The sequence below is a fragment of the Trachypithecus francoisi genome, unplaced genomic scaffold (genome assembly GCF_009764315.1).
Source record: "Trachypithecus francoisi isolate TF-2019V2 unplaced genomic scaffold, Tfra_2.0 Lachesis_group1, whole genome shotgun sequence".
Classification (NCBI taxonomy): domain Eukaryota; kingdom Metazoa; phylum Chordata; class Mammalia; order Primates; family Cercopithecidae; genus Trachypithecus; species Trachypithecus francoisi.
The window spans coordinates 119,524,232-119,537,321 of record NW_022681454.1 but is presented as its reverse complement, the minus strand read 5'-3'; the positions used below and the strand labels follow the sequence as shown (position 1 = coordinate 119,537,321).

Below are 13,090 nucleotides of genomic sequence, written 5' to 3'. Positions count from 1 at the left end.
AACATGGTCTTAAAGACCTAAATCGTCTTTAAGGTCTGATTAGACATAAAAAATGTTGCCACTAGTTTAGTCTGGTCCATTGTTCAAAGCTATTACACATCAAATATAAAATTTCAATTTATAATTCAATTTATAAGACTTTTAAGTATAAATTCGTTCTCCCAAATCAAGGGAGCTGTCATCTGGGACAATGGCTTTGAAGTCAAACACATCTGGACTCAAATATCGGCTCTGTCTCTTAGTACCTGTGTAGCCTGAATGGAATCACGTTGCCTTTCCTTCCCCTATAAAACGGTCATTACTATACCCATCGGTCACGGCTTCTGTAGAAATTAGATGAGCTATATATACTGCTAACAGCAGTGTGCAGTTACTAGCAGTTATTAAATATCATAACCTGTGTAGTACTGGAAGAAAATGCTATATCATCACTCCTAAAGGCAGAGTTATCCACATTTTTACTTTATTGGTTATTTAGTTTTTTAGGATAAGTATCCCATGTTAGCTAGTTACGAACAATTCTGCAATTAAATATGTCGTTAATGTTAAAGGAGACAAAGCGTTTCAAGTGCAACTTAAAAAATCAAAATAATTTACAAGAGACACCTTGGATACGGATAAACAATTTCAGCCTAACTTCTCCAGTGCAGGCGCAGCTACGTTTGCATGCTTCTTACATACAGAAGTCTTACACGCTTCTGTGCCGCATTCAGACCCATGCCACACCCAAATTTCAAAAGTCTCTGCACCCCAAGTCAGTATCACTGAGTCTCCCTCCCCTCAGGTTGCGCCCCTCGGCCCCTAGTCTCCCTCTCGGAGTTCTTTACCCTTTTCTAAGAAGTTGGTCACCGTCAGAGTCCCGGCGGCTGCCGCTAAATCTGATTCAGCAGAAGGAGCCCGTGCCACCGCACAAGAGGAAGCAGCAGAGGGCAAGGGCGAACCATTTTCCGCGCTTTGGTTCAGCCGCTTTCTGTTCTTCTTGGAAGACATGATCACAAGGCAACCTGGCCGAAGCAGTAGAAAAGCCGACTCAACGTGCGCGCGTCCACCGAGAGAAAAACTTCCGGGGCAGAAGTCAGCGAGGTTCCGCCCCTGCGCCGTAATCTCCAGAGTGGAGCGCAGCAGCGGACAGCGTGGTGGGAGGGACTGAAGTTTTCAAAACCAGCAATCTTTGGAACACCTGGAACGGCGTCTGCGAAAGACGATAGGTTCCGGGAACGGAACTGCCACTTAGACTGTGAATTTCTGAAAAACAGGACGTTTTTGCATCTCCTCCCGGCTTCCCCATTCCTAAACCGACGTCTGTTGAATTAGACTACCAAACAAAATAAGTGGGTGGCGGTAGGGGAGGAGGTTTTCCCCGCTTATCTGGAGCGGGACAAATTGCTGAGAGGGGCTGGTGGACGACTTTGCAGTCTTCTTGGCATAGCTCTGCAGCGTGGTAACCCTAGCTCAACTCTGAGGGAATTGATGGCACTCTTCTAAAATGTACGGCCGCGATCTCCATCTGGCGCGCGGAAGGGTCATTTGGGTATCGGGCGAATGAGGCGGCGTGAAGATGCGGCCGCTACTGAGCTGGGCCGGCTGGCGCGCGGTGCTTGCTCGGACGTACAGCCCTGGGCCTTCGGCGGGTTACCGCGGGGCCTCGGGCGCACAGGGTTACGTGCGGAATCCCCCAGTTGGAACGTGCGATCTGCAGGGCGAGCTGGACAGATTCGGGGGCATCTCGGTGCGCCTGGCGCGGCTCGACGCGCTGGACCGCCTGGACGCTGCCGCCTTCCAGAAGGGTTTGCAGGGCAAGTGCGCTTGGGACGAAGGGCTCCCGGGGCTTCAGAGCTTTTCTAATGAAGTAACCACGGCCCCTACTCCCGAGTTGCTCTGTGCATCAGTATCGAGCCCAGAGGGAAGGGGAGAAGGCACGCGTGACCCGGACTTGTTTTCTGGAGCATTTGTGCTTAGACCTTTTGCTGGGAGGCCTCTAAGGCGGTTGGGTGAAATGGTGAAGATTCCGGACTTTGGGATCTGCAACCCTGGTTGCTGGTCCACTTTCTAGTGTGGGACATTCGGAAATTGCCGTCAACCACCATTTCCTCTTACGTAGACCCCGATAATAGGAACTCCTGGAATTACTGAGAGTAAATTTGGATAATGCATATGAAGTGCACAGCACAGTGCCTGCCACTTATTTAAAGCTCAGTAGATGTTTGTTAATATTATTACATTATTACTATCCTTTACCGAGCCTTGGTTCTGTCGGACACTTTTCCCAAGGAAAAAAAAACTGCCTTACATTCTAATACGGGTGGTGGACTGAGTGAACCAAAGAGACTTTTTCTTTTTTAATTTTTAATTTTCGTGGGTACATAGTAGGTGTGTATGTTTATGGGGTACATGAGCTATTTTGATACAGATATATAACGTGTAATAGTTACATCAGGGTAAATGAGATGTTCATCACCACAAGCATTCAACCACAATCCAGTTACTCTTTTAGTTATATTTAAATGTACAAGTTTTTTGGGGTTTTTTTTTGGCTTTTTTTTTTTTTTTTGAGACAGGGTATTATTCTGTCTCCCAGGCTAGAGTGCAGTGGTGGGAACACGGTTCACTGCAGCCTCCAACCCCGAGCTCAAGCAATCCTCCCACCTCAACCTCATGGGTAGCTGGGACTACAGGCGCGCATCTGGCTGACTTTTTTCTATTTTTTCTAGAAACGTGTCTCACTGTGTTACCCAGGGTGGTCTCAGTCTCCTGGGCTCAACTGATTCTCCCGCCTTGGCCTCTCAAAGTGCTGGGATTACAGGTTGGAGCCACTGCACCCAGCCTGAATCATTATTGAATATAGTCACCCTGTTGGGCTATCAAATAGTAAACCAGAGAGGTTCAAAGTGTCACATTTGTATGCAAATTGGGTCAATAGCTGTCCCAGCAAGAACTAGAGGTTTTTTAGAATAACGCTTCTTTTATGATTAACCAGGGAAGGTGGTGGGTGGTTTCAGTCTTCAATAAAAAAACTTTCTACTGGCTTTGAAGCTTGAGCCCAGTGATAAGAAAGCTTGGATGGAGGAGCCTTCACTTTGGAAGAAGTCCTTGATTTAGTGGTGCAGCAGTTTTTCAAACTGCCTCTGAGAGTCTTATAATCTAATTGAAGGCATAGCATGAAAATGGAAAGATCTCTCACACTGGAAACTCAAAATAATCTTTATCCTATTGAGCAATATGGCAAGAAGCATATCTGTAAATCTAATTGAGTTAGTTATTTCTATGTTTACTCATCCTCATTCCCGACTTCTTACCTCTTCACATTATTTTCTCTCCTACTTGGTAGTAATTGCTGACAAGCCCACTTAGACTGCAACGAGGTCACTAATAGGAGAATCAATCAATTTATCTTCCAGTGTGTGGGTAGACACAGGTGTTGCACACACTGATACTTATCAATGACCAAACAGGTGAACAAAGCACTACCCCAATCAGCAAAGCAGAAAGCTGTTCAATTTGGAGTTGCACATTCTGGGTTCAGGTACCAGGTTCTGCCATGGGCTTAGCCAGGCATTAGGCAAATTGCCCCTGAAAATGTTTGCTTCTTAGCTTGCTTTTTGTGAATAACGCCAGCTCTAATTACTGGATAGATGCGTTGATCAAAGATGAAATTAATTTGTAAACTTAAGTACCAAATACTTGTTATATTTTTTCAATAAAACAAATTTTGTTGCACTTAGTGGTAGATGTTTTAGGATCTTTACAAATAGTGATTCATTTCATCCTCCTAACAACCCTTTGAGGTAGATAGTATTATTATTCCCATTTTAAAGATGACAGTACTGAGGCACAGAGAGAAAAATTACTTGCCCTGGCTCTACACCTGTCTTACTCACTGCACTATGCTACCTTGAAGAACTCCTGCTGGTTCTGTTGTTATAATTGAACAAAACTAACTGAATGGTAGTGCCTATAAAGAGAGACTATTTACACATGAAGTCTGCTATTAGTCTTTATGGACTAAGAAGTCCATATTCTTAGTGGAATAAGAAGCTAACTATTCATATTCTTTCAGAACATGAACTATTGATGTTTTGTTACCAACAACTAAAGTTAGAGGGATAATCAGGCAATATTTTGTTAGCTTCACACATAATATATCTGCATCAGTAATGAAATAGTGCTGGTTCTGGTCCCTGCCATGCCACCAACTAGCTATGTGACTTTAGGCAAACCAATCGTTTCATTAGTACAAATTGAGCCCCAGTGCATAATGTAGGGTTAACCTGGAGGATTGCAAATGCATAAAATATTAAATAGGATTCGAAAAAATAGCTAATGGAAGAGATATCATTAGGTCATATGTAATAAGTTCTAATAAATTGTACATACATACTAGTCTTTAAATTCATATAATGGTGAGCTCATGAGCAGTGGTTAGGAAAGACTTTGGTCAAAGACGTGGAATATGAGCTGGACTTTGAAGGATAGATATTAGCAATGGGAATGGGAGGTGGGGGACGAAAAAGCAATAAAGCTTATTAGAGAAAAGAAGAAAGCAATTTAAAAATGATTCTAAGGTTTCAAGCATTGGTGCCAGAAATAAATAAGCTTATAAATGAAGATAGTTTGGGGTGTAAGATTCAGTATGGGCCAGGTGCGGTGGCTCACACCTGTAATATCAGCATTTTGGGAGGCTGAGGTGGGTGAATTGCGAGGTCAAGAGATCAAGACCATCCTGACCAATATGGTAAAACCCTTTCTCTACTAAAAATACATAAATTAGCTGGGTGTGGTGGCACGTGCCTTTAATTCCAGCTACTTGGGAGGCTGAGACAGGACAATCGCTTGAACCCAGGAGGCAGAGGTTTTAGTGAGCTGAGATTGCGCCATTGCGCTCTAGCCTGGCGACAGAGCAAGACTCTGTCTCAAAAAAAAAAAAAAAAAAAAAAAGATGCAGTTTTGAACACATTTTGGTAAGTTTGAAGTGGTAACCTTCAGGACAGGAAATGTCTGGGAACAACTGGAGAACAGAAAGTTTAGTGTTCAGTGAGATCAGGACTGGGCAGCCATCCTCATGTAGATGTCAGCTAATGCAGTGAGAGTGGACTCTCCAAGACAAAGAGTGTAGATATAAAACAGTAAGCAAATAGCATGGCTTTTAGAAATTAGCCTTTTAATTTGATTGGAAGGATTGCCTGGGAAGGAGCACATGTAAAATTTATGGAGTGATAGAAATGTTCTATAGTGTTAAAGTGTGAGTTACGGGTATATGCATATGTCAAATCTCATGAAATGTACGCTTAAGATTTGTACATTTCACTTTATGTACTTTACCTCAATTTTTAAAAGATGACATCAGAGAAAGAGAGCAAGGTAAGTAGGACCTGATCCCATAACTGCACTGCATGCTAACTCAAATCAGGAAGTCTCTATTAAAGGCCCCATGTGTCTGTCACTGTGCTAGGCACACCGACTTTCAAAGAGGTAGAGAACATTGTCCTTAAAAGAGAGGAGCTTACTGCAGAGCTAGGGAAAAGAGAAGGGAAAGTTAATTAACTATTAGATATATAATCAACCCCCAAAGACAGACACACACACACACTTACATGCGTGCACACATGCACACACATACGCACGCACACACACATGCTTTACAGGGTTATTATAAAGATTAAGTGAGATGATGGATGAAAAAAGTGATCTGAAAAGTTTTTCTAAAAACTCTAAAACTGAAGTATTTATTCCTTCACCTATAAACTTAAGGTAGTAATACCTTTCATGGTTGTGTACTTAATGAGATAATATATACAAAGTGCTTGGAACTTAGTAAGTTTCAAATAGATATTAGCATCTTTTTCTCCTGGCTCAATCTTAAGTAATAAAGTAAGAGAATTTAAAGAAGGCAAAGATAGAAAACCTATGATTATGTTCATCATGATATTATCTATAATAAAGTAAAATTAGAATTTTATTCCTATATGCTAGTAAAATGTGAAGTTTGATTTCTTCATATTTTTTTTTCAAAATTTCTAGAACCAGCATGCATTATTTAAAAACAAAGTTTAACTACCATGAAATTTATACATTAAAAACATAACAGAACTCCTAAAGGAAGAAAACAATAGAAGTCCATAATTGTCATTAAGATTAAACCTAAGGATGTTAAAAGGAACAGCATTAAAATGGTATTTGATTTGGTATAAATCCATTTATTTGTCTACTCTGAAACTACAGAACATCTGTTACGTGCCAAGCATTGTCTTTGGTGGTATAGATATAAAGGTCAGCAGTGTACTGACTTTATTCTGAAGGAATTCAGTCTGATGGAAAAATCATATAAACAAGGTGGTTATTATAAAACATGGTAGTTCCAGTGCCAACGATGTGAACAAGATATTTGGGGGCCTCTTTTGCTTAAAGATGGCTTCATGGAGGAGGTGAAACCCTGAGGTGAGTTTTAATTTATTCCACTCATTTCTTTGGAAATTATTTAGACTTTTTTCTTCTGCATTTAGCTGCAGTACAGCAATGGCGATCAGAAGGTAGAACAGCTGTATGGCTGCACATTCCCATCCTCCAAAGCCGATTTATTGCCCCCGCCGCTTCCCTGGGCTTCTGCTTTCACCATGCAGAATCGGATTCATCAACGTTGACTCTGTGGCTGGGAGAAGGGCCCAGCAGATTACCAGGATATGCTTCACATCAAGTAGGAGTTGCAGGTAATTCAAACTCAAACTCATGACAACCAGAATTAACTTTTTAGAAGTTCACCCAATTTCTTGCTTGTTACAGCTAAGCAAATAGTTTATTCATGTGGAATGAGTTATTTGATTAAATGATTACAGTTGTTCCACCTTATCTGCACAGGATGTGTTCCAAGACCCCCAGTGGGCACCTGTAACTGCAGATAGTACCAAACCCTATATATATACCATGTTTTTTCCTATCACACATATTTATGATCAAGTTTAATTAATTTATTTTTTTTATTTTTTTTTTTATTTTTTGAGGCGGAGTCTCGCTCTGTCGCCCGGACTGGAGTGCAGTGGCCAGATCTCAGCTCACTGCAAGCTCCACCTCCCGGGTTTACGCCATTGTCCTGCCTCAGCCTCCTGAGTAGCTGGGACTACAGGCGCCTGCCACCTCGCCCGGCTAGTTTTTGTATTTTTAGTAGAGATGGGGTTTCACCGTGTTAGCCAGGATGGTCTCGATCTCCTGACCTCGTGATCCGCCCGTCTCGGCCTCCCAAAGTGCTGGGATTACAGGCTTGAGCCACCGCGCCCGGCCAAGTTTAATTTATAAATTAGGCACAGTAAGAGATTAACAATGACTAATAATAAATTAGAACAGTTATAAAAGTATACTGTAATAAAAGTTATGTGAATGTGGTCTCTCTCTCTCTTTTTTTTTTTTTTTTTGAGACGGAGTCCTGCTCTGTCACCCAGGCTGGAGTGCAGTGGCCGGATCTCAGCTCACTGCAAGCTCCGCCTCCCGGGTTCACGCCATTCTCCTGTCTCAGCCTCCCGAGTAGCTGGGACTACAGGCGCCCGCCTCGTCGCCCGGCTAGTTTTTTGTATTTTTTTTTAGTAGAGACGGGGTTTCACCGTATTAGCCAGGATGGTCTCGATCTCCTGACCTCGTGATCCGCCCGTCTCGGCCTCCCAAAGTGCTGGGATTACAGGCTTGAGCCACCGCGCCCGGCCTCTCTCAAAATATTGTTTTGTATTCACCTTTCTTGGGATGGTATGAAATGATAAAACGCCTGCATGATGAGGTGAAGTGAGGTGAATGACAGGCATTATGACCTAAATGGAAAATTCCAGAAAAAACTCTTAAGTTTTAAATTGCATGCTGTTGTGAGTAGTGTGATGAAATCTCTCACCATCCTGCTCTGTCCCACCCAGGCTGTGAATCATCCCCATGTCCAGTGTATCTATAGGCTACCTATCCATTAGTTACTTAGTAGCCTTCCCTGTTATCAGATCAGCTGTCCCAGTGTCACAGTACTTGGCTTCAAATAACCCTTATTTTCCTTATTAATGGCCCCAAAGCACAAGAGTAGTGATGTAACACTTTGAGACCATGGTTGACCTTGTATAACTGAAACCACAGGAAGCAAAACTGGACAAGGGGGCTACAGTATCTATTACATAGTGCTTTTTAAATAGATGAAGTTTGCCTCAATCAGTAGACAGCAACACAGAGAACAAGTTTAGTGTTTAGTTTTCCAAAAGATATACTTGAATATTATTTTACACATATAATTAAACTTCACTACTCAAATAGTAGCACTGAATTGGGATCAGGGAATAAATTTATTATAGAGTAAAACATGTTAGCACTAATTATGTGAATTTGTAAAGTAAATGATAACTTTTATGTTGAATTTCAGGTAAAGCAAACCAACTTTTCAATGATTTGAACATTACTTCTTAATAATATTTACATTATTGTGCCGAACAGTTGTTTAAAATAGTGTAATTTAAGTGTGGAGTAGAATTTTGAAGTGGCTGATTAACTTCAGAGACATAAGAAAGTTGAGAAAAGACTTCCCTCGGAGTAAGACAGGGGTTCTCAAATTGTAGATTGCATCAAAATCACCTGGAATCTTACAACAGTTTGCTGGGCCCTACATCCAGAGTTTCTGATTCAGTAGGTCTGGGGTGGGGCCTGAAAATTCAGATGGTTTTCCTGGCTTTTTCTGTTTTTGCTGCTGCTGCTGCTGCTGCTGGTGGTGGTCTCAGTACTACCCTTTAAGGACTAGGGTTAAGGAAATTCTTAGATTTCCAGAAAAACTATAATAGTAAGGAATCCTTATGACCTTAATAAATAAAAACAATAAAACATTATTTAATTAATAATTTTATTTGCCTTTATATAATTTACAAGAGTTTCTAAGGGAGTTTGCTTTTCAAGGCTTTTCTAAAGGCTTTTCAAGGAGTTGTTCAAGAATGCCTAATGATGTCCTCTCTGTCCCTGTCTTGCTTCCCTGTAGCAAGCAGACATTCAGAAACTCTCCGTTCAGCTCTATTTCAAAAGATTCTACTCAATAATTTAGTGACAGCCTCACACTTCAATGGAAAATTATACAAATAATTATCATTCACGGGCACAGACTCTTAAGAGTTCCCAGTTATTACCACAGAATTGGTAATATATGCAAAAAGAGTATCCTATGAAGGACCTGTTGATAACTAAGTACTATATTGTGCATTATAGTTTAGAGCAGCTCAAAGAATAGGAAATGCAGAACTTGACCAATCTTGAGCACTAACTAGGATTTGAAGCCACTATTGGGGGTGTGGACAAGGTAATGTAAGAAAATTGTTCTGGAAAGATGCAGAGTTGTTTTTTGTTTTGCTTTTTTTTCTCTTTTGAGGCAGGGTCTCTCTTTGTCTCCCAGGCTGGAATGCAGTGGCATGATCTGGGCTCCTTCTGACCTCTTTAGCTCAAGTGATCCTCCTGCCTTAGCCTCCCAAGTAGCTGGGACTACAGGCATGCACCACCATGCCAGGCTAATTGTTATATTTTTCGTAGAGATAGGGTTTCGCCATGTTGCCCAGGCTGGGGTGCAGAGTTTTAGGTGGAAAGAAAAATAATTGATATTTGTTGTAAACTACTGAAGGCAGATGTGGCTGGAATTGCATGAGCGAGCCATTGCTTTCTTTTGCTTTTCAAACTTAGCAAGCTTGTGTCTGGCTCAGAGCCTTGACATCTACTGGCTCCTCTTCCTGCGGCACGCTTCTCCAGAACTTTCTTTATCTAGTTCTTTATAGCCTAAGTTTCTGCTCAAGTGTCTCCTTCTCAGAAAAGCTCCTGACCCTCCTGTCTAGAAGTAACTTCTCCCTGCACACCAGTGCCATCATTCCTTGTCCCTTTATCCAGCTCTATTTTTCTTTATAGCATTTATCACAGTCTAAAATTCTGTTATATCATGTATATATAATTAATTATATTGTATCACTTAATCTCCACCACAATAATACAAACTCCATAAAGGCAGATATTTTATCTATCTTGGTCACCACGATATCCTCAGGCTGAAGACAGTGACTGGCATAAATACTCAATTTTTTTTAATGAATGGGATGGAAATGTGAGCCTTCTGAGAGAGCAGTTTCAGTGTTATGGAGCGGCAGCATTGCACAGTGAGAAGAGTGTGCCTGCCTAAAATCCAGACAGACTGGCTGTTAGTCCCAGTTCTACCATTTAGAGCCATATGAAGTCAGACACTCATATCACTCACAGGATAATTGTGATTTATACCTGAGCTAATGTGCATTGAAGCACAGTGCCTAATCATAATAATAATTTTTATGTTGTGACCAGCAGGGGTCGCTCAAATTGTGCTTTAGTGGTGCTGGTTTTGTCTCTGATGCTGTGCTCATGTTTACAGTGAATTCATTAGGGAGAAGTTCAATCTGAGTAACCACAAATTATTAACATTTAAGAGTAAGTTTCCTTGGCATTTCTTTGGCATTCTACTTCTTGTAAAGCCCAATTAAATTATAGTTTACCTTTTCTAATAGAAGCCAACGTTAACGTTAATTATATCTCACTTGGTGATTTTCCTTCCTGCCTTAAAATACTCAAGTGTGATGTTTTCATTTCAATTGCATTTCAATTACTTTTCCCCATGTTACACATATTTATTCCTTCTCTATATTCTATCTCTACATAGCATTTATCACCTTCTAATATTCTATATAATTTATTTTTTGCTTGTTTTGGCACCTCCCCACATACATACTCGAATAGGAGCCCCATAAGGATAGGGAATTTCATTTGTGTTGTTCACCACTATATCTGTAGCACCTAGAAAAATGCCTGGTACATAGTAGGAGCTCAATTAATATACCTAGGATCTATATACATTATATATAGGAACTCAGTTAATATTGAAAGCATGGACAAATATGTTGAAAGCATCTTTTAAAAAATATCATCCCACATTATTTAAATACAAATAATGTTTAAATCATAGCATCTAAATGATCATAATAAAAATCACTAAACTGTCATTTGTATTTTTGACCCAACATTGCCCAAAGGGAAATATTTTTAAAAAGAAAGAATATGCAATGCGTATGATGAATGAATAAACAAAAGAAATGGACTAGAACTTATATATAAAACAAAGAACTCTTCCAAAGCAGTATATTAGTAGATTATAAAGTTGTACATATACATAATAAGAAAATTTAATTGGCTTCAGAAAGTTCTTGAAATGAATATTGAGATATTTGAGATTTGGATCATCAGGGGGCACAGCCTGTATTCTATGGATAGTGATTCAAGGAATAAAAATGAGAAGTCAATTCATTTATTCAGTAAATATTGTAAGCACATATGTTGTCTGAATGTTTGTTCCCCCTAAAATTCATATGTTGAAACCTAATCCCCAGTGCGATGGTATTAAGAGGTGGGGCCTTTGGGAGGTGAGGAGATCATGAGGGCAGAGCTCCCACGAATGGGATTAGCGTCCTTATGAAAGAGGCCCACAGGAGCTTCTTTGCCTCTTTCACTATGTGAGGACAGGGCTAGAAGAATGAGCCCTTATCAGACACTGAATCTGCCAGCACCTTGATCTTGGACTTCCTAGCTTCTAGAACTGCAAGAAATAAGTTGGGGTTTTTTGTTTTTTGTTTTTTTGAGACGGAGTCTCGCTCTGTCACCCAGGCTGGAGTGCAGTGGCGCGATCTCGGCTCACTGCAAGCTCCACCTCCCGGGTTCACGCCATTCTCCTGTCTCAGCCTCCCGAGTAGCTGGGACTACGGGTGCCCGCCACCACGCCCAGCTAATTTTTTTTTGTATTTTTAGTAGAGACGGGGTTTCACCATGTTAGCCAGGATGGTCTCGATCTCCTAACCTCGTGACCCGCCCGCCTCGGCCTCCCAAATTGCTGGGATTACAGGCGTGAGCCACTGCGCCCGGCCAAGTTTGTTTTTTATAAACTATCCAGTCTATGGTTATTTTATTATAGCAACCCAAATGGACTAAGACAAGCACTTAGTGTCTTCATGGATGAGGTGCTACAGGTTGACCATCCCCAATCGACAGATCAAAGATCCAAAATGCTGCAGAATCCAAAAGTGTTTGAGCACCGGCATGATGCCACTAGTGGAAAATTCCATACCTGACCTCATTTGACAAGTCACAGTCAAAATGCAGTCAAATCTTGGTTTTCATGCACAATATTATTTAAAATATTGTATAAAAATTGCCTTCAGCCTATGTGTATAAGGTATATATGAAACATAAATGAATTTCATGTTTAAACTTGGGTCCTATCTCCAGGATGCCTCATTATGTGTATGAAAATATTCTAAAATCCAGGAAAATCTAATACTTCTGCTCTCAAACATTTTAGATAAGGAATACTCCACCTGTATTTGAACCAGGGCTTCAAGTATGGGTAGAATTTTGATCACCACAGATAGAGAGTGTGGGAGGAGATTAAGGTGAAGGAAATTAATATTTCTCAATTATCTTTTCTTTTTCCCCCAACAGGAGCTGTATTTGATGAAAGTACTAGAAAAATTCTGGTTGTACAAGATCGAAATAAAGTAAGCTGCTTCTGTTTTATAAATTGCTTTCTAAATGTTTATTTCTTTCTAGAGAAGAATAAAATGTAGAAATTTTAATATGCCTAAGGGGTTATAGTAAGATATATAAAAAATAATTTCTAAGCAGTTATGGATCACCTTAGATATTTATTTAAACCAACGTACTTATACAGGTCTTGAAAATTTCCAGGTAACACTCAGTGTTACTATCTATTACTTTATGGCTAAAGGAAAATTATAAATGACTGTATTTAATTGGGAAGACAAGTCTGTGTGAATACATTATCAAGATATTCTTCCATTCATTCAGCACTCAATGAGTTCTACTCTGGCCCAGGTGCTGAGCATAGAAAAAGCAGTAAGACAATTTACCTTATGCCCTGCAGCTTACTATTTATTTGGAAAGACAGTCATACAATAGATGATAGCAATTAACTTTGCCTGAAGAAGTCCCCAAAGACTTCTCAGAGGAGGTGACATTTAAACTAGGTCTTAAAGAATGAGTAGGAGTTTTCCAAGTGCAGAAGAAAAAAGATTAA

At 40.4% G+C, this 13,090-nt stretch overlaps 2 protein-coding genes across 8 annotated transcripts in view; one reads left to right on the top strand and one right to left on the bottom strand.

Annotated features, from left to right (window-relative positions):
* SPATA5 (spermatogenesis associated 5) overlaps positions 1–1,091 on the bottom strand; it is a 374,551-nt gene extending 373,460 nt beyond the window's left edge. For 3 of the 5 annotated variants that reach the window (XM_033215188.1, XM_033215189.1, XM_033215190.1), the window contains exon 1: positions 828–1,088. In XM_033215188.1, the coding sequence (XP_033071079.1) occupies positions 828–990 (163 nt within the window). In that variant the 5' untranslated portion in view covers positions 991–1,088. Of the gene's footprint in view, positions 1–827 lie in introns of all 5 variants that reach the window. The other 2 variants (XM_033215186.1, XM_033215185.1) reach the window with 2 other exon arrangements.
* The window catches only part of NUDT6 (nudix hydrolase 6), a 32,305-nt gene continuing 20,303 nt past the window's right edge, over positions 1,089–13,090 (top strand). Inside the window, exons 1-3 of one of the 3 annotated variants that reach the window (XM_033215193.1) lie at positions 1,089–1,237; positions 6,501–6,704; positions 12,496–12,551. Coding sequence is in view for 1 of the 3 variants with exons in the window: in XM_033215191.1 (XP_033071082.1) it covers positions 1,559–1,796; positions 6,501–6,704; positions 12,496–12,551 (498 nt within the window). In the remaining 2 variants the exon portion in view is untranslated. The other 2 variants (XM_033215191.1, XM_033215192.1) reach the window with 2 other exon arrangements.